This window comes from Nothobranchius furzeri, chromosome 6, assembly GCF_043380555.1.
Source record: "Nothobranchius furzeri strain GRZ-AD chromosome 6, NfurGRZ-RIMD1, whole genome shotgun sequence".
Lineage (NCBI taxonomy): Eukaryota > Metazoa > Chordata > Actinopteri > Cyprinodontiformes > Nothobranchiidae > Nothobranchius > Nothobranchius furzeri.
This window is the reverse complement of record NC_091746.1, coordinates 52599228-52625353: the sequence shown is the minus strand read 5'-3', so window position 1 is coordinate 52625353 and position 26126 is coordinate 52599228. Positions and strand designations below refer to the sequence as shown.

General features: G+C 43.4%; 1 protein-coding gene across 1 annotated transcript in view; it reads right to left on the bottom strand.

Moving 5' to 3' along the window:
* Nucleotides 1-24570, bottom strand: part of LOC107395476 (WD repeat-containing protein 70) — a 91396-nt gene extending 66826 nt beyond the window's left edge. Inside the window, exons 1-9 of the mRNA XM_054744330.2 lie at nucleotides 24492-24570; nucleotides 23920-23973; nucleotides 18795-18878; nucleotides 18528-18630; nucleotides 18257-18440; nucleotides 17643-17702; nucleotides 16995-17128; nucleotides 15868-16021; nucleotides 12765-12841 (exon numbers count right to left, since the gene is read on the bottom strand). Coding sequence (XP_054600305.1) covers nucleotides 12765-12841; nucleotides 15868-16021; nucleotides 16995-17128; nucleotides 17643-17702; nucleotides 18257-18440; nucleotides 18528-18630; nucleotides 18795-18878; nucleotides 23920-23973; nucleotides 24492-24516 — 875 coding nt within the window. The 5' untranslated portion in view covers nucleotides 24517-24570. The remainder of the gene's footprint in view (nucleotides 1-12764; nucleotides 12842-15867; nucleotides 16022-16994; nucleotides 17129-17642; nucleotides 17703-18256; nucleotides 18441-18527; nucleotides 18631-18794; nucleotides 18879-23919; nucleotides 23974-24491) is intronic.
* Nucleotides 24571-26126: the final 1556 nt, after the last annotated feature.

Here is a 26126-nt window from a genome sequence, read left to right as displayed (position 1 = left end):
GAGCCTCAGCCCAGCGACAGGTTGGAGAAGAAAAGAGGGAGGAGGAGGAGAAACCCGAGCCGGTGTTGTGCCATAAATTGACTCGCTGCCAAAAAACGATTAGCCACCGCGGGATCGCGCACGGTTAGGTAATTGCATTTCTAGACAAAATTCCCCAGGATTTCGCCCTAAAACTCAGCATATCTAGCAATATGGACATTCAGAAAGCAAAGATAACCTCTTCCGGTACTTAAACAGATGTTTATCGCGGATATTAGTGTGGCAGTGTTTGTGGCACCCTGCGCGGGAGCACGAGGACGTGCTTGTGGAAAGAGGGAGGAAGATGTAGCAGTGTGAGCATCCACAATATCCCGATTGATGATGGGCCCTGGCTACTGGGCTAAGGAGATGTCCCTTTGGCTGACTGGTTAGAGCGTATGACTCTCACCCGGGAGTCTGGGGATCGAATCCCGCCCGGGCACTCCTTTCTGCACCTTGCCACATTAGTTTTTCCAGTTCGGAAGTTGTTTTAAGTGTTGCTATTTGTCTTAAACGTTCACAATGAGGATATATTAATCCTTTTTGCAATATTTGCGATTGAAAGATGGTTTGTGCCACAAACTTTGTGGTAAGAACTGGCTTTCTTTATGTTACAGCCTTGATACTAAAAAAAATAAATCAACAATGTAAAATGGCACCCTGTATTGAATGTAAACGTTGTATAAATGGAAATAAACAATTCTCCAGCGATTAAATTTTTCCCCTTCCTTTCTTTAGTCCATGACATGGAGCCACAGTTAACTAGTTTGGGGCACATTTTTACTTGAAAAAAAGTATTTAAAATGATCAAGCTTTGGCTTTAATGACACTGTGTAGGTTGCTATCTATACATTACGTTGCTCTATTTAAAAGTAACAAGATAAAAGCTCTTCAGCACATAAAATTAAGATTGTCACTTGCCAAATAGACTACACCCTCCCGTTTACCTATAAGAAATGCCTCAAAATATCTTTAAATTCTTTATTGATGATTTAATTGTAGACAACTAAAATGGCATTTTACTTGCCAAAAAGTGATTGAATCGCTAAGATTTTCATGGAGGCTAAAATTGACCAAATAAGGGTTTTATGTATTATCTGTTGATGTTACTGTACTCATACTGCCTACTGTATCATCAAAAACACCCCAAAAATGGCAAAAAAAGAAAAAAAAGAAGATAATTTCCCTTGCCAAAAATTGATTACAGTGTCCTGGTCACGTGTAAAGGGTTAAATTGACCTAAATATTACCTTATTTATTATCTCTTGATGTTATTAGTGCCATCACAGGATGCTGGGTGTCTTCCACATTCATAAACACCTAAAAAATGGCAACAAATGATAATTTCCCTTGCCAAAAATTGATCACAGAGTCCTGGTCACCCATAAAGGCTTAAATTGGCATAAATATTACTTCATTTATTATGATGCTGGGTGTGTTCCACAATCATATTCGAATAAACATGAAAATATTCTGTCCGAATATCTGTTTCTTGTTATAAATATAACAGCATGAAGGATTTACAGTTAAAATAGGAGAAACACGTGACTCCCCAGGAAGGGTCGTAACACCACTTGCCTCACACACATAAGTGACCAAAACAAAGCAGCATGGAGACACTCCGTCTCCAACCACCTCTCAGGCAGCAGCCTGCACTCCCAAGTTCTATACGTCACCAGAACATAAACAACCGCAACACAATAAAAGCAGTGTTATACAAAATGGAAGGCCTGTAGTGTTTATTCTCTTACAGTAACGACTTATCAATTTTTTGGAGGAATTTATTTGAGAATTTTTTGGTTTTTATTAATTGTGCAATAGAAAAGTAATCGCTAGATTAATCATCTAAATAGTCATTAGAATAGTCGACTATTCAATAAAATAATCGTCAGAATAATCATTTTAAAAATAATCAGTTACCCCCAACCCTACTTTTTAGAATACCAGGATAGGAAGGATGGTGTAGGTTTACGTTTATTAGATTGATACATAAATACTACCAATAAGAAAGTGTACGTTGGTGTGTGTCAGAAACAGCGTAAGGCTTAATGTCTTTTCCAAAAAAAACATGGGCCGGTCTCCAGTCAAAATGCCCGGGCTGAATTTTTGTCCCAGTCCAGCCCTGATCTTGAGACAGTAGTCCATGCTTTAATTACGGTGGAATTGGACTACTGCAACTCTGTTTTATTCAGTGTGAGCAAGGGCTCAATAGCCAGGTTGCAAATGGTGCAGAATGCTGCTGCCAGATTTTTAGAGGGCAGGCGCAAGTATGACCACATTACTCCTCATTGGCTGCCCATTGATGTAAGGATTCGTTTTAAAATACTCTTACTGGTTTTTAAAACGTTAAAATGATTTGGCCCCTCCTTACTTGGTGTCACTGCTTCAACCGTACACCCATGCATGCCACGGTCATTCCGCTCGGAGAACCGCATGCTCTTCTCAGTCCCAAGAACACGCCTAAAGACACGTGATGATAGGGCCTTTGCTGTGGCAGGTCCTAAACATTGGAATGAGCTTCCTCTCAGCATAAGGGCCTCCACCTCTGTTGCGATTTTTAAGGCAAGGCTAAAAACCCTCTTTTATGATCTGTCTTTTAACCTTTCTAACTAGTTTTATTGTTTTACTTATAGCAATCTGTGTACTCACTGTATTTTTTCATCTGCATCTTGTGATACAATGTTTTTATTTTCTGGACTTAATGTTTTATGCTTTTTACTTGATCAGTGTAGCACCTTGGTGGCATCTTTTTACCTGTAAGGCACGATTTACAAATAAAGTTGAGTTGAGTTGAGTGTGAAACACCACAGTTGGGTTATTTTTTAACAAGGGGGGCAATTACTTTGTCACACAGGGCAATGTAGGTTTGGAATTTGTTCTCTCCCCAAATAAGAAAAACCATAATTTCAAAACTGCATTTTGTGTTTACTTGTGCAATCTTTGACTAACGGTTAAATGTGTTTGATGATCAGAAACATTTTGTGTGACAAACATGCAAAAGAATAAGAAATCAGGAAGGGGGCAAATAGTTTTTCACACCACGGTATAATATGTGTATGTGCATAAATAGAGTGTTGCAAAGAAAGACTATGATTTGACTTGAAAGTATATCTTGTCCCATTTATGGGACTAATTTAAAAGCATTAAAAATTACTGCTCTTAAAACACTATTGGTGAAGGACTTAGCTTAAAGCTGATTATCTATAAATTCGTCTTATGCCCCAACAACATTTTTTACACCACTTCCACTTCTCAGACAAACTTCGACCACATGAAACACGAGTGGAAGAGCTATTTTTATGGCAGAAAACACAAAGCATTCATCCTTACTAGTGACAGCAAATTTATTGACAAAATTAAAGTGAGATCGTCAAGACATATGGGACATAAGATCTCATAGGTGTTGACACAACCGTTACTCCTTGCAGAGAAATCCTTTTTATTTTTGAAGGGGATGTTCATCCAACTACTTGTGGTTTGTGCATGGACCAAAACAAAACGTCTGTTTCTAAACAGTAACATGATCTTCCACACTGGGTTTCCACACTTGCAGCTACACATCCAGGTCCAGCTGCAGCCCTGACACCAGGGCAGCATGCAGGGAGACCCTGGCATCCCAACGTCCTGGAAAATTCCTCAAAACTGTTTCTGTGTGCATCCATTCTCAATTGTGCCTCCCGGCTCAGAAGCAAACAGAAAAAAAGACTAAATAACATGTGGGCCTAATTAAAAAGCCGCCATTTGTCCCATCTTCAGTTCTACTGGCTGAAATATCAATCACGAAACAACTTGGGACTATTCTCGTAAATCTCCTGAGGACTGTCAAAAAGGGATTAATGGAATAAAGAATCAGAAATGCCCCCCTTTAACGGCTAATTAGGATTTTTAAGAGTAATATTTAAGACTATAGCAAGTACTGCAACCAATATTTGACAGAAATTGAGTATTTTTGTAAGCTGTTAGCATTACTTGTTAATTTTATCACAAATGTCTGCAGCTACGGAAAAATACAACAGACACAAAGTCTTAGTTTACTCTTAGTCCAGCCATGCCAAAGGAACCTATTTACCAGTAAAGACTTTCTGAGAAGTAACAGTTTAATTGTAAAACATTTCCTAAGCCCTGGCTCTGAGTCACAGCCCTCTTTTTGGATCACTCATGTACTTTGTTGCAAAACATTGTGCCATTTTGCACGTTTAAACTCTCAAACAGCACGGCAGAAGAATGTGTAATATTGACACGTTCACACCAGCTCACACTGGAGCCCCATTCAGCGTTCAGTTTGCAAGAACAATCACTGCCTCCTTGCTACTGCATTATCGAACAGTCTCATCAGTGTTTCCCTGCCGTCCCTTTTCCTCCTGAGAAAAAAAAAAGGTTGGGCTGCTGGCATCATTTAAGGAGCAGGGAGGTGGGTCTTGTGAATGAGATTTTTCACAACTGAGGAGGGTCTAAGGAGCTGGACGGTCTGGTGATCAGACATTAGAATATTTTCAGAACATCAAAAAAATAAACCTCTTAAGGAAGACCTGCAGCTAAAGAGTTTGATGAGACAAACACCGCAAGCAGAGACCCACGGGTGGTACCATTATGGCTCTCTATAGAACAGAGTGGATTGTACCATATACTTCAACTAGCACAGAAGGGAAGAGACTATAATGGCTGGGGCATGTTTAACCTATGCAGACTGAAAAGACTGGTTGTCTGAGAGGTTATATTGCCTTTTGTCCAAACCAATAATGGCGGAAAAGTGTCCAAGATAGTTCTCCACACCCTAGAGCAGCTGAACAACACTGCAGCCATTAATGCAGGTGTACAGAAATGGGCAAAACCCTATAGAGGTCCACGATATGTATATTTAAGTTTGGCTTCCAATGGGTATTTCTAATCTAAAGTTGATAAAAGTCTTCAGAATTAATGTTTGGATTGAGATTTAATTCATTTGCTCACAGAGGAAAGAAACGAGTCAGAAGAAAACATAATAGCATCACCTCTGGAAACTTTAAAGGAGTGGAACACTTGTTTTATCATTATGTTTGTTTATGTTTATGTTTATGTATTCAGCAGACGCTTTTGTCCAAAGCGACTTAAAAGTGATAATCGGCATGTTGCCCTTGAGGCTAACAACAACAATAACAACAACAACAACAACCAATTTCCAGTCAGTCGTAGGTGGCATTGAGGCAGCATGATGAGAGGAGGGAACAAGGAGTCGACAGTAGAGAGGGGGACGGGTGCAGGGAGGGTGCTAGTTTACAAGATGCTATCTGAAGAGCAGGGTCTTCAGGAGTTTCTTGAAAGTTGAAAAGGAAGCCCTTGTTCTTGTAGTGCTTGGTAGGTCATTCCACAATTGTGTAACAATGCATGAGAAGAGTCTGGATTGTCCTGAGCGTGGTGTAGGCATTGCAAGCCGACAATCCTGAGATGACCGGAGCGGCCGGGCCAAGACGTAAGCCTTTGCAAGAGGATTCAGGTAGATGGGAGCCGTACCATCTCGGAATTTGTATGCTAGTGTTAGCAATTTGAATTTGATGCGTGCAGCTAGCGGTAGCCAGTGGAGCTCGATGAACAGAGGGGTGACGTGTGCTCTTTTTTTGGCTGATTGAAGACCAGATGCTCCGCTGCGTTCTGGACCATTTGAAGAAGTCTCACAGTACAAGCTGGACGACCAGTTAGAAGGGCATTGCAGTAATCGAGGCAGGAGATGACAGTAGATTGCACCAGGAGCTGGATGGCATGTTGTGTTAGGCATGGTCTGATCTTTCGTATGTTATACAGCACAAAGCTGCATGAACGAGCAACAGAGGCAACATGATCTTTAAAGGTCAGGTGTTCATCAATCACAACACCCAGATTTTGAACTGCCTTTGAAGGAGCCAGAGATAGGAAGTCATTTTGGATTGAGATATTGTGCTGTATGGATGGTTTTGCTGGGATGACAAGTAGTTCAATTTTAGAGGGGTTGAGTTGGAGATGGTGGGATTTCATCCATTTTGATACGTCAGAGAGACAGTTTGATATTCGTGCAGAGACAGTGTGGTCGTCCGGTGGAAATTACGGATAGAGCTCGGTGTCGTCTGCATAGCAGTGGTCGGAGAAGCCATGTGATCAAATGATCTCACTCAATGAGGTGGTGTATATGGCAAAGAGAAGAGGTACTAGTACAGAGCCCTGGGGAACTCCTGTGGCAAGATGGTGCACGGTAGAGGATTGTCCAAGCCAAGATACACTGAATGATCATCCTGTGAGGTACGATTCAAACCAGGCGTGTGCTTTCTCTGTGATGCCCATGCTAGAGAGTGTGGATAAAAGGAACCCATGGTTGACAGTGTCAAATGCAGCCAATAAGTCAAGCAGGATAAGCACTGAGGATTTGGCAGTCGCTCTAGTTTTTTTAAGGATTCCGTCACTGCTAACAGAGCAGTTTCAGTGGAGTGACCCTTTTTGAACCCAGATTGGTAAGGGTCAATAAGACAGTTTTGTGAGAGGTATTCTGTGATCTGCTTGAAAGCCACCCTTTCAAAGATTTTGGGCAGAAAAGGGAGGAGAAAGATAGGTCGGTAGTTCTCCACATGGGAAATGTACCGGATGTCAGTGACTGCTGAGGCTACAGTAGGAGCAATAGCTTGGAGCAGCTTAGTCGGAATGGGGTCGAGTGGGCATGTAGTAGGGTGGCTGCACGTGAGAAGCTTGGACACACAGTTCTCAGTGAGAGGGGAAAAAGAGGAAAATGAAGCAGTGGGGCTTGAGATGGTTGGGCTAGAAGGAGTTTGTGGTAGCGAATGTTCAGGAGTGGCCAGTTGAGTAAACTGTTTGCTTATAGTTGCCACTTTGTCAGTGAAGAATGAGGCAAAGGTGTCAGCTGATAGATTGTTGGTAGGAGGTGGAGACGGAGGGTTGAGCAGAGTTTTGAATGTTGAAAATTGTTTCTGAGAGTCAGTAAAGCTGAGAATTGTGTCAGTGTAGAAAGCTTTTGTTGCATCAGTGACGCTGGCAGAGAATGAGGACAGTAATTCATGAAATATCAATTGATCACCAGGATCTTTTGTTTTGCGCCATTTCCGTTCCGCAGCTCTAAGATTGGTGTGTAGAGACTGGAGGGTATCATTTAGCCAAGGGTGCGACTGAGAGGATCTACCTGGTCTAGTGGCTAAAGGGCACAAGTTGTTAAGACAAGAGCAGAGTGTGGAGCAGAGTGACTCGGCGGCATCATTCACTTCATAAGCAGAGAATGTGCTGGGAAATGGAAGAGTGGAGGCAACAAGCGAGGAGAAGTGGTTGGGTGCCAGATTGCGGAGGTTGCGGCGGAATGAGACCATTGGGGAGGAAGCAGTGGACCTCCCTGGTAGAGTCGTGCTGAAATGGATGAAGTAATGATCGGAAAGATGCAGCGGTGTGACAGAGATTGTGTCTATGGCACAGTTTTTGGTGAAAATGAGGTCAAGTGCTTTTCCAGCTATGTGATTTGGAGGACTTTGTACTAGTTTTAGATCAAATGATGACATTAGTGACAGGAAGCCTGATGAGCTGGGATTGTCCAGGTGAATATTCATGTCTCCAAGGACCATCGTGGGACAGTCGTGCTCACAAATTGAGGAGAGCAGGGTGTCAAGTTCATCAAGAAAGTCTCAAGAGTTGACCTGGTTGGAGATATATGACAACCAAAAAGAATTTTTTCGGTACAGTTACCTGGATGGCATGGTATTCAAAGGGGTTGTATTTAGTGATGGGTAGCAATTGACTATATCCATTTGTTGGAAATTAACATGCCCGTTCCACCACCTCGGCCAGATGCATGAGAAGTGTGGGAGAAAGTGTGATTAATTGAGAGGGCAGATGGGGTAGCATTGTCACATGGTTTGATCCAGGTCTCAGTGAGAGCCAGTGCATCGAGTGACAGGTGGTTTGCATATGCGGTAATGAAGTCTGCTTTGTTTACAGCTGATTGGCAGTTCCAAAGTCCCATAGACAGGTGGGTGTCTTTGGGGGGAGTTGGTTTTAGCGAGCGGAGGTTTTGAAGGTTGCAAAAGCGGTTAACTGTGTGTGACCTTCATCTGAAGCCAGTGGCGTTCGTAGCTGTCTCTATAGGAATGAATGCCTTGAAAAGTCATTCTCCGTGGGAAAAAATAAACTGGTGCACCATTTCTAGGACCTAAAACTTACCCACATCACAGCTGAGCTTCAGACAGGTTTTACGAGTCTTTTTTCCTGATATTCAGATATCTTTCCTCAGATTTGATGATAGCAATGTGACTCTACCAATAACTCGAAACATGGATGTTTTATCTCCATAAATAACACAAACCTGGAGGAGCTCCTGCCTTGTGGTGAAGTTGCTAATGCTAATAGTTAGATCTTTACTGGCCAAGATGTCCTCTGCTGATTTCTGAACGTTAAACCAACAACAGCTTTCCCTATTGAGTCATGATGGGTGAGTCCATGAATGTTTAAGTGACAGTGTGACGTAGATCTGTGAGGCTGTTTTTAACCTTAGATTGTTTTCAATCAGAAGCTAATGCAGGAAATAAGTATGCAGGAAATAAGTGTAGGAGTCTATTTTCATGTTCAGCCCGCATGAAAAACTTAGAGTGAACGATTATGATCTGAAATCATCATTAAAGAGCAAATTCCAAGTTAGAGACTCCCATGAACCAATGTTTAGAGAAACATAATAGAAACTCGTTTTCAAATTTTTTTACAAATACATGAATTATTTAGGCTTTTGGAGTTATTTTTGTGAGGAAATTATTTATTTTTTTATTTTTTATTTTTTTGCCAAACCAAGTGACGTCAGCTGAGGCAGTCTGGTTAGCTTAATCCAGAGAAAAATATGGATTCTAATGCTGGCTCTGGCACAGAGGCAACTTTAAATGTTTATAATTCTACTTCTGATGGACCAAGACCATAAAGTTATGAGTCTGCTGCACGTCCCGGAGAGCAGAGACAAAGCAAAGGGAGAAACCATCGGCCAAAGCTGAGAGATTGTGCTGCGATGTGAGGAGAAGCAGCGGGGGAGCAGCAGGTGAGTTAACGACGCTAGCTTAAACTCATGTGCTCACATCACAATATTGTACAGATTACTATCATGTACCAGACAATTAAAATAGTATCACTGTTAATATAATATTAATATTAATGAGCGTCTGTCAGCTGTCTCATGATCGTTAATATCCGTTCACGTAACGTAGTTTAGCACTTAAGAGAGAGGAAGAGAGACGCCTGTCATCTGGTTCTGGAGCTCATGCGGGCTTCTGTGAGCTGGATCTGACCCAGACATAAGCGAGCCAGTTGAGGTGGTAATTTTTAAAAGCCGCACATTCTCTCTTGGTGGTCCAGACGGCGGTTCTGATCTGGTTCCGACCCAGAAACCACCCCCACTGGCCCGCTGAGCCGCACATCTCTTCTGGTGGTCGGTTCTGACCTGGTTCTGATGGTGATCTGAGCTCCAGAGATCTACAGTACATTTAATTTTTTCAACCCCACCACGGGTCTCTGGAGCCCAGCGCAGACCTCCCTGTCCCAGTACCGACCGATGTAGGCTGCAGAAGTCCGACTTTTCAGCTGAACAAAACGCCCTCGGGCACGGAGATAGGGGCGTTATTTCACTCATCTGGAAACCTGTGGACTCGATGTCCAGACAGGCTGGAGTTGGTACAGCCTTCACAAACAATAGTTTATCAAAATGAACACAATCCAAAACTATTACACACACACACTGAGTCGACAACATGGCCTCTCTACTCTAAAACTACTCTCCACACTGAGCTGAGGCAGCGCCTAGCTTCTAACTCCCTTTGGTTACATCAGAGGTTGAGATCTAGAAAAAACGAGCCTTTTTAGAAGCTTTGCTAAGAAAGGTCACTTTTTACTAGAAAACTGCTGTTATGTATTTTAAAACAAAATATCCACAATAAGCATTTCAAATAGTATTTTTGGACAGTATTTTATATGAATTAGAAAAAACATTTTACCTGCAATTTGCTCTTTAAAAATGTTTTTTTAGTGAACCACATCTACAAAAAGGGTCAAAGCCATTCGACACATTCAAAAACTACGACTTCTTATTTTTAAGATTACTAAAATCAAATTCTCAACTAATGGCTTATAAAATGTTTCTTGCGTCTTCGATTGCGGTAACGGTCAGTTTCAAAGTCCAACTTCTGTTCATTTCTCTAAGGGAGGAAGTAAAGTTTCACATTTAGGACAATTTAACCTCAACATTTGCAGCGGTCCAAACTTGTATTGATATCTGTGACGCTTTTCGCCACTAAACACAGCTGCTTTTTTTCTTCAGTGGATTAATAACATGTAAGTTTGACTTCTCTACCTGCTCCATCAGAGTTTGCTTCTAATTAGTCCGATTGAGAGATGTTGATTTGACCTTTGTTCACCCACTTTGAACTTGCATGATTTGCCATTTTTTTAGCCTGCTTTATGGTAACAGGCTGCGGAAATATTCCATGATTTCAGAATAAAGATTTATTTACCAGTGATTTGATGTTCATATGTGGTGATGGCACAAATACATAAGGAGATATATTCTTAAATATTTTAGATTTCTATTTCCTGAGACAGAATCAGAATTGAAGCAGCAGGCTTGAGGGATATGTAAAAAAAAAATTGACTAATATTTTTACATCAGGTTCACCATAAGGTTGCCCAGAACATTCTCTTAAAACTGCAAAACGAGGATTTTCTCAAAGATTAAACACCCTAATCACTGTTGACCCTCCCACTCTTCCCACCTCTGGAGGTTGCATCGCTGACCCTGTCCCACACGTAGCTGCTCTATTCCTGTGAATGGCTCCCTGAGCGCTGCTCTCCTGTGAGCGGACCAGAGGCAACACCCAGAGCTGACGTGCCAGGGGAGGATTTCCAGAGACTCCATAAGAGCTAAATAAACCAACATCCACATCTGGGAGGTGCAGTAACACTGGTAAACACCGGTCTGTGGCTGGGTCACAAAGCTGGACCCTTGTTTCCACTTAATGATGATAACCCCAGGGTTCTGCGCTGCTGCCTGTCACACTCAGTTAAACGCATCACTGTACTGTGACACATGCACACACACGACTATTACTGCTCACCTGGGTCAAAAAGTTATTCCTTCTGATACTGTGTTGGTCTGATTTAGCTTTTAAAAAGTGACCAAACTGCTAAATTTCTATCTGAAACAAAAACTTGAACTATTCATGCAAGGAAATGTATCACTAGTTGTTATTCTGCAGCAAACATCTAAAAGTGGTAAGTCTGAGCAAAAGTGACTTGTGTCAGTGCAAGAGTGGACCACATGGCTCAGAGTTTGGACGAGTGGACTCTGCTGGAGACAGAGGACATGAGGACAAACACAACAAAAACAAAACTCCTACAGTGAGAGCCGCTGCTTTGGACATAAAAAACATCAGGAATATATTGTTACAGAAACAATCATACTTGTAAAGTAAGTTTAATGGTGTTAGAGTAATAAAATCCAATTATAAAGACGTTTTACCAGATAAAAACAAATTTAATGATCATGAGACAATTTGTGCTTTTTGTGGAAGTTAATCAGCACAGCAGATCTCTAGAACTGAATATTTCTCTTTGTGCTGTCAGGCTACTTGATGTTTGCCTTTTCACCTAAAGCTAAGAAACAAAATATTTAACTGAATTACAGCAGCACATAATACTTTTTAACACTTTAAGCTACTGCTTTCAAACCGGTTTCAGTGGTCCTTCAGCCTTAAACTTGTGCAACTTCCCATTAGACAGCACTCTGTGGACTAGAAACTGGACTAAACAACCTTAGTGGTTGGGGCTGGAACCAGTGAAAGACCTCTATCTACTGTATGGCAATGGCTGTTTGCTGTGTCAGTAGCCAATATAAAGGCTAGCAGTTAGCTTTTTCAGTTTACCGACTGTTGGCATCATGGCAAAGCCTGGACGTGAAGGTAAGAGATTAATGTCTTTAGAGGCAAAGCAAAGAGCTAAAACCAGAGTAAAGATCGGCACAGCCTACACTCGTTGGAGGGAGCTAAAGGAGGCTAAAAAATCATGGACTGATGGTGACCTGGCTTTGTTGCTACTGGCCTATTGGGTATTTTTGGTCCAACAGTGTAGATCTTTTCACTTTGTGGCTTATTTAGTATCAGTTGGCTAGTGTTAGCATTAGCATTTTGTTAGCAAGCTGCCGGAGGGTTGTTTACGATGATTGTAATTCAGCTTTAAACCAGTAGGAAGGAGAAGCAGGAAATGTATTAAAGGAACACTTGGCTGTTTTGCTTGCTTTTAGCACCCTCTAGTGGCCATTATTATTTCTCTGTGGTCAAACCAAAAATCTCCTCGCTGTGCGTTCCTCTTTTTAAACACCTAATCTAACAGCTGAAATGTCTCCCCAGCCTTCCTTAGTGTCTATAGGAGTGTTCATGATCGGACACGTGCAGAAAACGTCCTGGAAGCAGAATGCAGCGCCAGGTATGTCAGCTAATTTTTTCGTCCAACAAGTGGCGGCCCGCCACACTGTAGCTGCAAATGTGGTATTATGTCCACAGAGGGCAGTAGCGGTCTGAGTGACTTCTCGTCAACTCTGTAAAGCATCATTCTTGCACATACTGGCTCAAGAAAATGACTTCAAAATACAAAAAAAATGCATAGTATGGCTTTAAGTGTTATAGTCTTGCATGTGGAAGCCAGCACAACAAACACAATGAGGCTGCAAAAGGTTTTCAGTTCGGACTCATAACGTGTGTATTACATAAAACACGTACCCATCATTGGAACAGGTCATGAACTCCTCTTTAATCTTGGGATGCCAGCAGCCACAGTTCAGCATAGCCGTGTGTCCCTGGAAGGAGGACAAAAACAACAAAAGCTTCTAGTTTAAAACTCCTGAGCCTGGTTTCTAATGAAGACTGTGATGTTACGAGTTGATCCAGCCTGGATCACTGACACCATTTGCCCTTATTCAAACTCATTTAGTATTTAGAGAAAATCTCCAGAGTCAAAAGCTGGTAATGGTGAGGAGGAGGCTTTACGAGATAAATGTTGCCAAGACCAACTAATCTCTTTTGCAATCTTACGGAGAATGAATAATGTGATGAGACAGCTGTTGTTCTTCATCTTTTCATGTGCCAAATTCTCTGGAAAAAGTTTCATCTTTAAGAGTAGATTTAACACGCCTCATGTGGACGCACGGCGGCGGGATCTCCCTTAGTTTGATCACACCGTAACACTAACTTCTGGCCTTCCTCAGCATGGAACTTCCCTTCAAACCGAGCCAGCGAACTCTTGAGCTTTCGCAGCTCACAGAAAGTTTCTTGTAAAGTAACTTTCAGCCATTTCCTCTGCTGGAGGAGTCCTGCGGAGCATTACTCTTAACAAATGACTCTAAAGCAGGATGACCCAGCGAGAGGCCTCGGTGACTGCCAGGTCAAAGAGGAACACTTCACTGTGCTGCAAAAGGCCCGGCAGACGTGACACACGGCTATGTGACAGAACACACAAGAAAGCAGAGCCATGCATGAGCAGAGGCTGACTGAACACCGTTGGTATGTGTGGATCAGGAAGCAGGTCTGTCTGTTCACTGTCAGAAACTTTAAACACAACTTTAAAGACCAATTAAGTCGAGCTGCCTACGCCTTGATGTTTTACGGCTAAAGGGAATTGCAAATTGCTAAGCTGTAAAGTTTTATGGTGAGATACTTACTGACAATATGGGGGCAAATGGGCTCTGAATGGCTCAACTACTACCCTGCTCTGTGGAATAACGCTAAAATGAGCCATTATTCATCACAGGAGCTTCACAATTAGGTGGAACGAGCCGCTCGCCTTCCTGAACCAACCTGGTCCCTCTTCCCCAGCGGTTTGGGACAACAAATTGCCAATGTCCAAAAGGAAGCAGACTGGCGTTATCAGCAAACAAGTGCATGGTAAGGACAAGCAGAGCGAAGAACAAAACAATGCATCTGGGGAGAACACTAGCATGTCAGGGACCTCCAACAAGCAGAAGGAGCACAGATTTCTGGATTGGCTGCATTTAACCAGAAATGATTAATAACAATTCAAATAGTTGAGAAATTGTATGGTTTTGTGGAAAATTTACAAAAAATAGGCTTGAAAAACAATTATTTTTCCTGCCTTTTAGAGTAAGGTAACTAAACCACGTGAAGATTGAGTATAAGGAGACTGTGCATGTGATTTTTTTATTTTCCTAAAGCTATAATAAAGAGGAAAATAAAACCCTGTCATCCTACTGTGCGTATCAAACCTCTGAATAGCAGGGAGAATCAGATGGGAAGTAACTAAATCAACAGAGGCAAGGGTTTCATTATCACATGGGCCACAGCTAATCGACTGGGACGGTGTCAGCGGGCCAAAACCCATCGTCGCTGAAGCAAACGCTCCCATCAGCTCCAGATGGGACCGAGCAGGATAAGAATGTGGGACATCCAGGAAACCCGGACATGCAATCACTGAACCTTCACTTCAAGCACTTCATATGGTTTGTATAAAACATGTGGAAATGCGCTGCAGCTGGCAGAAATGGTCACTAAGCACAAACAAGGCTTTATTAAACACTCTAAACCACAAACGGATACTTCATTAGGGAGCTTCTTTGTAGATTCAGGTGTACAAATAAAAACAGCCTCCTCGTTTCCCTCTGGTCATACAGGACAGACCCTTATCCTCACATCCAGTACCACCAGTACCAGTAATATTCTGCTACCAATAAGCACTGGTGTTAAACCCAGAGAGTAGCGGTGATCGTCCATGGTTAAAATGAGCAGAACACTGCCATCCCCGTTTGGATGCTGATGTAAAACCAGAAACCGTCAAAGCTTCGGCTAGGAAGAGTTTCTGAAAACGTATCTGGTGAGTGTAATGCTCAATGGCTTTTTAAAGATTTATTCCAGATCATTACAGCATAAGTTTTAGCTTTATAGTTTCAGTCGTCCAAAAACATCATTTTCAGTGGAATGTACGGCACATAATTGATCAGATCTGGGAAAACTCTCAAACCTAATTCCTGCAGAGGCTTTGTTATGTTTAGGAGTTTTCAGAATAAATTAAAAAAATATATTCCAATGCTACATTATTGTTATGTTCTTGCAGATTTTTGAAACTTTTTTTTTTGTTGAAAATTTTTGAAATATTAACAGCCAAGCTACTAAAACTAAATAATTATAATATTAGAAGCTTTGCTGGGATCCTGACACAAAGCTAATGCTAACTACAGCACAACTCACTAGCGGCTAATCCGAGCCCCGACTGCTACAAGGCTGGTGGAGACCACGGTGCTTTTATAACCTACAGCCACAGAGCTGCTACATAGTACTTTTCTTTTTAGATACGTAGCATTGTTCTCGTTAGCCGTTGGCTAAAAGCGTGTTCTATACTTTTGAGCTAAAGAGGGCACTAGACTGACATTTTTAGACAGAATTTAGAGTTTTCAAAGAAAATGCATCAAAATGCTAAAATAATAACTACACATGTCTACAACACTATTAGACACTCATTTATACTAGTTATCAGTTAAAAATGTTGATTTTGATGTGACTTCCTCTTTAAATAAAACCGTTTGGTTTTTGTTTTCAGTGCGGCTGTCCTAAATTTATTTGCTTCTTTTCTGTACCTTCTAAGTAACGGGGAGAACATTTAAGCAAACGTGTTCTTCTTGACATAGACATAGATCCTTGACAACAAGCGTCATCGTTTAGAATGGTTGCTACTGCTGTTGTGTTTAGTTTGCTTCTAAAAACAACATCGGACTCCAGCATTTGGCCTCTTTACAACCTGAATGCTGATCTGAATGTGTAAACAGACTTTAATTCAGTGAATCTTAACACAAACTATTTGAAAATCAAAGCGTACCTTGGTGTTTGCCATATCTACAATGTACTGGTCTCCTTTTATACACTCCATGATGTTGAAGCCATCTCGGTCCAACACTTTGGCCTGAGCGTTCCCAGAAACCACCAGGATGACATCACCAGTGATGCTATACTTTAGGGACTTGATCTGATGGCTGACAAAGACACAGACAACACAAAGGAGACATTTCTCTGGTGGTGCCACATTGCTTCATCAGGTGTTCAGCATGTATCCCAAAGTGTTGCTTTAAAATCAGCTTTAAGCCTTTAAAATGACTCCGATATAAATGCAAAAGTAGCATGATACAGGTTTCTTTACTAAAAAATTAAGTGACTTGCTTGAATATTTATTAAGCAAAAAGCAGAAATAGTTAAAAAATATAACATTTTTAACTGTAATAATATTTTATAAAGAAAATCCCTCAAACACAACAAACGATCACAAAGCAGATTTGCAGAGACTAAAATAAATCTGACGGAAATGGAAAAAAATGATCTATTAATTTAGTTTTACTTCTCTGATATTATTACTGTTTAACTAAACTTCTAAATCTGAAGTCAATAATAAACTAAATCTACACAGAAAGTCACAGACGAGGCCAAAAGCTCCAGAAACAGAAACAAATTCAGAGTACAGTCACCAAATCTGATCATCGTTCTGCTTAAAATTATTTACATGTCGCCCTTTTGGGTCGTGCCAGATGAGGGGTGGACCTCGCCGGCCCAGAATCCTGAATGAGGCCCAGCTTGTTAATAAACCAAACAGGCTACCAGATCACAGTGCAATCATATTAAATGTAGCGTGAGCTTTCCTTAATAGGGGGAAGCCTGATCCAGCTCAGCGCACCGGTTCCCAAAACCGAAAGAAGAATGTGATCTTTAACGACAGATTCAGAGTAAACACACACACACACACACAAACACACACAAAACTTCATCTGCTCCTGAAAGCTTCATTTTGCACGAAACGAGAGGATGTCACAGAGTAAGCATGAGAATCGATGCAGCTCATCAAACGTGTGTTTGTGTGCGGGTGTCCCACTTTAGTGCACCTAACTGAAGTCGGTGTTTTGTCTGCATGAATCCAATTAAGCACGTGGTAAGCAACTGTGCTGACGTTATACATACCACTCACACGGCTGCAGGGTTCTGAAGGCCTGCAGAGACTGATCCATTCCAGCAAAGTCCCAGAAACGGACATCATAATCATATCCACCCGTCACCAGACGGGCTCCAGAAGGGTCCAGAGCCAGAGCCGATACCTGATGAGACAATTTGCTTTCTTTAAATGACAACTTCCAAATGACTACAAGTCAGCTTTGAACTGACTGTAGATGGTTGCTTCTGATACAGTTTCCACTAAAGAAGAATAAAACAAAAGTCACAGATTTGAAGAGTATCCTGACCCAGTTATTTAGAGCTAAAGGTTTGTAGCATTTAAATCAGTTATGTAGACGGCTTCAGTTATAAAAGAAGGCATTCAGTCATTGTTTCAATACATTTGCAGTGGTCTCTAGTGAAGAGAGTGAAACTCAAAGTAACCGATGGCATTTCAAAAATAACAAGTATAACACGTTTCTCAGTGAACCTCGCCCCTAAAACTCAACACTGAGATGGATAAACAGATACACATCACTGTGAACCTACATGTTAGATGTTTCTATTTTAAATTACAAGATGTTTGTAGACACTTTTTTAGCCAAAAAGAGAAATCTGTGAATCGTTTATAGTTGAGAACAAACAGAAACGCTGAGCGCCGCTGACTAAAAGCCTTACTGTTTTGGTGCCGTGCTCCAGAGTAATCTCATGAGTGGCTGGGATCTTTTTCACTGGATTCTGGGGTGAGCAGAGGTAAGTCCAGAAAAGAAAAGAAAAGAAAAGAAAAGAAAAGAAAAGAGGTGATTATTTGTTTTGTTTTAGAACATTTCTTTTTCTAATCCATGCTTTCAGTTAATTAACCTTTGTGAGTAAAAATCTTCATGCAGTGGATTTCTGAAAATGGAAAGCATCCACTTCAAATGCTGAGTTATTTACCAAGACACTTGGTAAATACAGACCTAACAGATGCTGATGTGTTGCAGGTGTCACTGGAACTTTGCTAAGAAAACCACAAAAATCCTGCTCCACTCAACAAGTAATGGTGCTGCCACCTTGTGGTGGTCTTTTAAAATACCCACAGAAGTCACTGGTCACTTTCTATACTTTTCCATGTCAACAATAAAACGTTAAAGCCGGAAAATGACAGCAGTTAATAATAACAAACCAGATCCGAGTCATATTTAAAATTATTAGTGACTTGATTTTTTTGTTCGTAATGTAAAAAGTATTGTAAGAATGGAAAACGTGTTGTAATCCACAAATGATGTCAACTGTTACCATTTCAGACTTACATCATCATCATCCTGTGTCTCCTCTTCATCTTCATCATCCTCATCTTCACTCTCTGCTGTGCTGCCCCTGTAACCTGGAGGAAGGGGAGGTCCCACAGCATCATCCTCCTCCTCCTCCTTGGGTGGTCTGATGAGCTCTGAGTCAGAGTCGCTATGATCACTGCTGCTCTCATTTTTCTCTTTGCTTAATGAAGAAAAAAATAGAAAAGAAATGATCAACTTAGCACTATTAGTGAGAGTTAGTGACTCAAATATAAAAATCTTAGCTTACCTAGAGGAAGCTGCTGCTTTCTTTTTTTGTTTGTGACCTGATGGCTTGACTGACGAGGAGCTCTCGCTGTCCTCCTCCATCTGAGTATCCTTCTGTCGCTCCTCTGAGGAGGAAATTGTTACAACACAACCACTTTTGCACATTAACTCAGCATACCAAGCCAATAACCAGATGACCACTTGTACCTACACAAAGACACTTATCATTGGACTATTTCTCTTTGTACGCTCATGTTGTTACATGTTCATTAGTCGTGCTCAATCTTACCCAAAACACGCTGGCTTCTCTCAATCGCTGTGCGCCGGGTCTGCTCAAAAATGGCATCTAAGTCAAACGTGCGTGCTTTTTTCCCTGAAAAGTACAAATGAGTCAAACTGAATCTGTGAAAACTAAAACTTAATCATTCATCTTCTGTAACTGCTTCTTGTGTGTGGTGTTGGGCAGCTGGTGCAAATCTCCAGCCAGTGGGGTATAGAGATTTTAATTAGTACTCTTTGGCTGATATCAGGAAGTTTTCTGCCTTATTTTCATGCTAAATGACACTAATAACAACAGTGGATGCACGGTATTTCTGAACACTGAATTTAACCAACATCCTGATTTTGCACAGAAGTAAAATCAGACCTTTAAAAACAAAGTTCACTAGTTGTTTTCCACAAATCTACAGTGATCTAGTATGAATGAATGCCTTGGACAATCGGAAGCTCTCCCTGACAGTAGGCGTATATTTGTATCAGCCAACCAGTTGGCAGTGGGTGTGTTGGACCTGTTCAGCTCAAAGCAGACCGCCTTGGGCCGAAAAACCAGCCAGTCGAGCACAGAAAAATGCAAGGCTACCTAGATGTTAACACTTTAGAAGCTGCCCATTGCAGTCTGTGCTGGCCCAGATGTGAAAGCATCTTTATTTCAGGGGCAGCAGTAGCTCAGGTGGTAGAGCGGGTTGCCTCATGATCGGAGGGTCATGGGTTCGATTCCAGCTCCTGCCAGGGGTATCCTGCTGTTGTGTCCTTGGGCAAGACACTTCACCCAACTTGCCTGTGTGTAGTGGTGGGTCAGAGGGGCTGACGGCGCCAAATGGCAGCCTCGCCTCTGTCAGACCTCCCCAGGGCGGCTGTGGCTACAAGTAGCTTACCATCACTAGCAGTGTGTGAATGTGAGAGTGTGTGAAAGAGTCTTTGGGTGTCTTGAAAACCGCTACATAAGTTCAATGTATTATTATTATTATTATTTATTGATATTTGGACATCTCGCCTCTGATTGGCTAACAGCAATGCAACTCTGCCACTGACTATGTTTTCTTTGCAACATTGATGTTTTATCTTCATAAATAACACAGTCTCCTCCTTGAACCGTCACCTTATCGTGGTGGAGGAGTTTGAGTGCCCTAATGATCCTAGGAGCTATGTTGTCTGGGGCACTTAGTGCCCCTGGTAGGGTCTCCCATGACAAATTGGTCTTAGGTGAAGGGTGAGACAAAGAACGGTTCGAAGGATCTTTCATGGCGGTTAAAACGAAGAGTCGGAGTACCCGGCCCGGAGGGTTACCGGGGTCTCACCCTGGAGCCAGGCCTGGGGTTGGGGCCCGTGAGCGAGCACCTGGTGGCCGGGCTTTCGCCCATGGGGCCCGGCCGGGCCCAGCCCGAACCGGATACATGGGCTCGTCCAACTGTGGACCCACCACCCGCAGGAGGAACATGAAGGGTCCGGTGCAGTGTGAATCGGGTGGCAGACCAAGGCGGGAGCCTTGGCGGTCCAATCCCCGGACAAGAAAACTAGTTTTTGGGACATGGAACGTCACCTCGCTGGCGGGGAAGGAGCCGGAGCTTGTGGCAGAGGTTGAGCGGTACCGGCTAGATATAGTCGGACTCACCTCGACATATTGCATTGGCTCTGGAACCCGAGACCTGGAGAGGGGTTGGACACTCTACTTTGCTGGAGTTGCTCCGGGTGAGAGGCGGAGGGCTGGGGTTGGCTTTTTGTTAGCCCCGAGACTCTCTGCCTGTGTGTTGGGGTTTACCCCGGGGGACAAGAGGGTAGCTTCCTTGCGCCTTCGGGTCGGGGAACGGGTCCTGACTGTTGTTTGTGCTTATGGGCCAAATATCAGTTCAGAGTACCCACCCTTTTTGGAGTCCCTGGGACGAGTGCTAGATAGTGCTCCATCAGGGGACTCCATTGTCCTGCTAGGGGACTTCAATGCTCACGTGGGCAATGACAGCTTGACCTGGAGGGGTGTGATTGGGAGGAACGGCCCACCTGATCAGAACTCGAGCGGTGTTTTGTTATTGGACTTCTGTGCAAGCCGCAGTTTGGCCATAACGAACACCATGTTCGAACATAAGGATGCCCACCGGTACACTTGGTACCAGGGCAGCCTAGGTCACAGGTCGATGATAGATTTTGTAGTCGTATCATCTGACCTGCGGCCGTATGTTTTGGACACCCGAGTGAAGAGAGGGGCGGAGCTGTCAACTGATCACCACCTGGTGGTGAGTTGGATCAGATGGCAAGGGAACATGCCGCGTAGACCTGGCAGACCCAAACGCATAGTGAGGGTCTGCTGGGAACGCCTGGCAGAAGAACCTGTCAAGACGGTCTTCAACTCCCACCTCCGGCAGAGCTTTGACCACGTCCCGAGAGCAGTGGGGGACATTGAGTCCGAGTGGGCCTTGTTCCACTCTGCGATTGTCGAGGCGGCTGTTGCTAGCTGTGGTCGTAAGGTGGCCGGTGCCAGTCGTGGTGGCAACCCCCGTACCCGCTGGTGGACACCAGAGGTTCGGGGAGCCGTCAGGCTGAAGAAGGAGGCCTACAGGGCGTGGCTGGTCTGTGGGTCTCCGGAGGCAGCAGACAGGTACCGGATAGCCAAGCGGGGTGCAGCAGTGGCAGTTGCCGAGGCAAAATCTCGGGCGTGGGAGGAGTTTGGTGAGGCCATGGAGAAAGACTATCGATCGGCTCCAAAGAGGTTCTGGCAAACTGTCCGGCGCCTCAGGAGAGGAAGGCAGCAACTCGCTCACACTGTTTACAGTGGGGATGGGGAGCTGCTGACGTCAACTGAGGCTATAGTCGGACGGTGGAAGGAATACTTTGAGGAGCTCCTCAATCCCACCAATGCGCATTCCGAGGAGGAACCAGAGCTGGGAGGCCTGGGGATGGACTGTCCGATCTCGGGGGCAGAAGTTGCTGAGGTAGTCAAACAACTACACAGCGGCGGAGCCCCGGGGGCGGATGAGGTTCGTCCTGGGTATCTCAAGGCTATGGATGTTGTAGGGCTGTCATGGTTGACACGTCTCTACAACATTGCGTGGTCATCGGGGGCAGTTCCTAGGGAGTGGCAGACCGGGGTGGTGGTCCCCATCTTTAAGAAGGGTGACCTGAGGGTGTGTTCCAACTATAGGGGGATCACACTCCTCAGCCTCCCTGGAAAGGTCTACTCCAAGGTACTGGAGAGGAGGGTCCGATCGATAGTTGAATCTCAGATAGAGGAGGAGCAATGTGGTTTTCGTCCTGGCCGTGGAACTGTGGACCAGCTCTATACCCTTGCAAGGGTGATGGAGGGGGCATGGGAGTTTGCCCAACCAATCCACATGTGCTTTGTGGATTTGGAGAAGGCTTATGACCGTGTCCCCAGGGGCACCCTGTGGGGGACGCTCCAGGAGTATGGGGTGGGTGGCTTTCTGTTAAGGGCCATTCAGTCCCTTTACCAGAGGAGCGTGAGTTTGGTCCGCATAGCCGGTAGTAAGTCGGACCTGTTCCCAGTGAGGGTTGGACTCCGCCAGGGCTGCCCTTTGTCACCGGTTCTGTTCATCACTTTTATGGACAGAATTTCTAGACGCAGCCGTGGTGTGGAGTGTGTCGAGTTTGGTGGCAGGAGAATCTCGTCTCTGCTTATTGCGGATGATGTGGTCCTCCTAGCTTCATCCAGCTCTGACCTTCAGCTCTTGCTGGGTAGGTTCGCGGCCGAATGTGAAGCGGCTAGGATGAGGATCAGCACCTCCAAATCTGAGACCATGGTTCTCGACCGGAAAAGGGTGGCTTGCCACCTCCGGGTCGGGGGAGAGGTCCTACCTCAAGTGGAGGAGTTTAAGTATCTCGGGGTCTTGTTCACGAGTGAGGGTAGAAGGGATCGGGAGATCGACAGGCGGATTGGTTCGGCGTCTGCAGTGATGCGGACGCTGAGCCGATCTGTCGTGGGGAAGAGGGAGCTGAGCCAGAAAGCCAGGCTCTCGATTTACCGGTCGATCTACGTCCCAATCCTCACCTATGGTCATGAGCTTTGGGTAATGACCGAAAGAACGAGATCGCGGATACAAGCGGCCGAAATGAGTTTCCTCCGTAGGGTGGCCGGGCTCAGCCTTAGAGATAGGGTGAGGAGCTCGGACATTCGGGAGGGACTCGGAGTAGAACCGCTGCTCCTCCGGATCGAAAGGAGCCAGTTGAGGTGGTTTGGGCATCTGGTCAGGATGCCTCCTGGACGCCTCCCCGGGGAGGTGTTTCGGGCATGTCCTGCCGGCAGAAGGCCCCCGGGTCGACCCAGGACACGTTGGAGAGGTTACATCTCCAATCTGGTCCGGGAACGCCTTGGGGTCCTGCCGGAGGAGCTGGTGGACAAGGCCGGGGAGAGGACGGCCTGGAGCTCCCTAGTTGGGATGCTGCCCCCGCGACCCGGACCCGGATAAGCGGAGGAAGACGAGAGACGAGAAATAACACAGTCCTGAAGGACTTCTGTCTTGTTATGGAGTTGCTAATGCCAACAGCTAGCTTCTACTAGCCAACATGTGCTCTGTTCTCTCCTGGACACTAAATCAATGTCAAGATGGGTAAGTCCATGAAGACAAATTTTCAGTACAACGTAGATCTGTGTGGCTTTTCTAATCCGTGCATTTCCCGTCTATTGCCCATCGGCAGCTAATGCAGGAAATGGGTGTAGGAGACTATTTTCACATTTAGCCTGCATGTTAAAACTCAGAGCGCTTAATCATATTTCAAAATAATAAAGCATCAAAAACAAAATATTTAAAAATTTAAATAAATTAGTACTGAAAACACAGTAACGACCTGCTAAAACACACCAGCAAAGTCTAACAACATTTTAATGTAAACTTAAAAACATCAGTAATCTCGACAAAGCAGCAGTATCCTAGCAACAACCCTTATTTCTGAGACTGGGTATCCGCAGATGAGCCTGATTTTAAATCAGCTTAACTAAAGAGGGATATTGACAACAATAAAAAAGTAAATATTGGCCCGATGTATCAGCTGACAGATTTATCGGTCTATCCCTAGTGGGGTACAACCTGGACAGGATGCCAGACTATCACAGGAAACAAAGACCCATATGATGGACTGCTAGGTTTGATAACTTTTCTGTAAATGCAATAAAATAAAATGAACCTTACCAAATCCAGAGAATCCCATGACAGATCCAATGTCTTCTACATCCGCCATCGCATCTAAGAGACATGCTTAGTTTTTCATTCATCACGACATGTCTATTTACTTAAAGACAACTGCAAATAACTAGACATGCTACAGTATCTGGCTTCATTTTACTTAAATATAAACATCGCTATGAGGATGACACATGTAACAATATAATGAGCTATCTGGGATTACAAACTGTATATTTCCCCACAATAATAAAAACACAATTTCCTTAGATAACACGTAATTTGTTTTAGCATATTTTTGTTGTTGTGTTAACCGTAACTTCATATTTTGAGAGCGACTTAAGTTGTAATAAAATATATTAAACGGTGAAATAAACGTCTGTGGTGAAGACTGAGCACCTGAAGAAGAAAATAAAGTTTAAAGAAAAATAAATAAAGCTAACACCGAAAGCTAGTTAACGCAGCAATTACAATAAATTTAGCTGATAACTGTGAATAGTTACAGAACTTATGCGCTTAAAGTTTAATGGTCTAAAATTAATACAACGTTAACATACGAGGAAACAGAAATAAATTCACACCTTCATCCACTTTTTTAGCATCCATGTTTTGAAACAGCCGTTTACCTATGACCTCCGGAAGTTCTTCTTGCAATTGAGTGTGCTAAGTTGTAGCGCCACCCAGAGCACAAAGGCGGAACTTTTAAAGGACCAAAATCGACTGGTTGAAAGTAACTATTATCCACAAAAAAATAATTAACAATAATACGCGATCACTGAAAATGGTCTTTTATTTTAGAGCATGAAATGGTCTAAAATATGAGCCGTCTCATTATAACCTCACTGCAAAGCACGCTGGATTTACTTTTACTTACTTCAGAGGAAAGATCACCAGGACACTGCACCATCTTCTTGTGCCTTCTCCCAGTTTGAAGCCTGCTTTTTCCAGTCAGAGAACCACTCTGCCATTTATTAGTCATTTCTTTTAAACCGTTGACTATGCTTTCATGGCTCATAAACACATATGTCTAAATAAACAATTTAGATGATTAAAAATTAAATGTGGGTCTATCTTTAATAACTACAGGATCCTGAGATACTATATTTTTCCACTGAAAAACATACCGTAAATCCTCTAATACAGGCCCGGGCCTGTATTTGACTCAAGCTCGTCAAGCTCCAGGACTTTATTGGAAGGAGGACCAGAATTAGAGGCAGGCCTCAATTTCTATTAGAGCAAAATGAACTAATGGTTCGCTGGAGTTTTTGACAATTAAAATTGCGCCCACATTTTCAAAATTAAACACATTTCTTTTAACAACGGTAGTTTCTGCTTCAGCCCTCTCCCCCCTCCCCCTGCGCAGCGGCCGCAAACTCACTGATGCGCCTGCAGCCTCTTGGAGTTCCTGCTGCTCTAAACATTAAAATAATTATTTCATTTTCTGTTCTTCACTTCTGATTACCTTCAATGGTGTCTGTTTGTTGCAACCACCAGGTACAAAAACTAACTTGTTTTTATTTGACTATTTTTCTGTCCTGTCTGTTTATTATCTTCCTGCATCTCCTCTCAATCCTAAAGAAAAACTGCTACCCAGGATCATATATATTCACCTTATGAGTTACCTTTGAACTGCAGTTCTAAAAGATCTACCGACCGCAAAAACAGAGGAGTGCTTGCCGGCCACATCAGTTAGGTGAGTCACCGAGGACTAAACAGGTGATGCGCCCCGATCCACAGCAGCGAAAAGCATCAGGCACAAATAAAAGAATAAAAGACAGAAAACATAAAAGGAAATGAGCTGACATGAACATGATCGCGTGTTAAATTAGTTTTTGAGGTGGTGACACCTGATTTGATAATGTTACTGTGGCCGTGCTCAGGACGCAGATGTCTGGAGCGCATCAACAGTCAGAGCTTTGCATGCGCAAGCTGGTTAAGGTTAGGATGGGGGTGAGGGGAAGGTTAAATTGCAAGAGGGTAAACGTCACAATTTGTTTAAATATCTGTTTTACGGCGGGTGTCAGTACTGACGCTCTGGCACAGCGCGTTGCCTCCAGACGTGCATCACCTGTCACCTGCTGACAGCAGGCTGCGGTCTTTTCCGAGGGCTGCATCTTCCCGGTCATTATCAAGTGACAGCGACTAGTCGATGACAGGCATAAAAAGTCACTATAGAGCGGTGAAGTCGACTAGTGACTAGTTCATACAACCCCTGC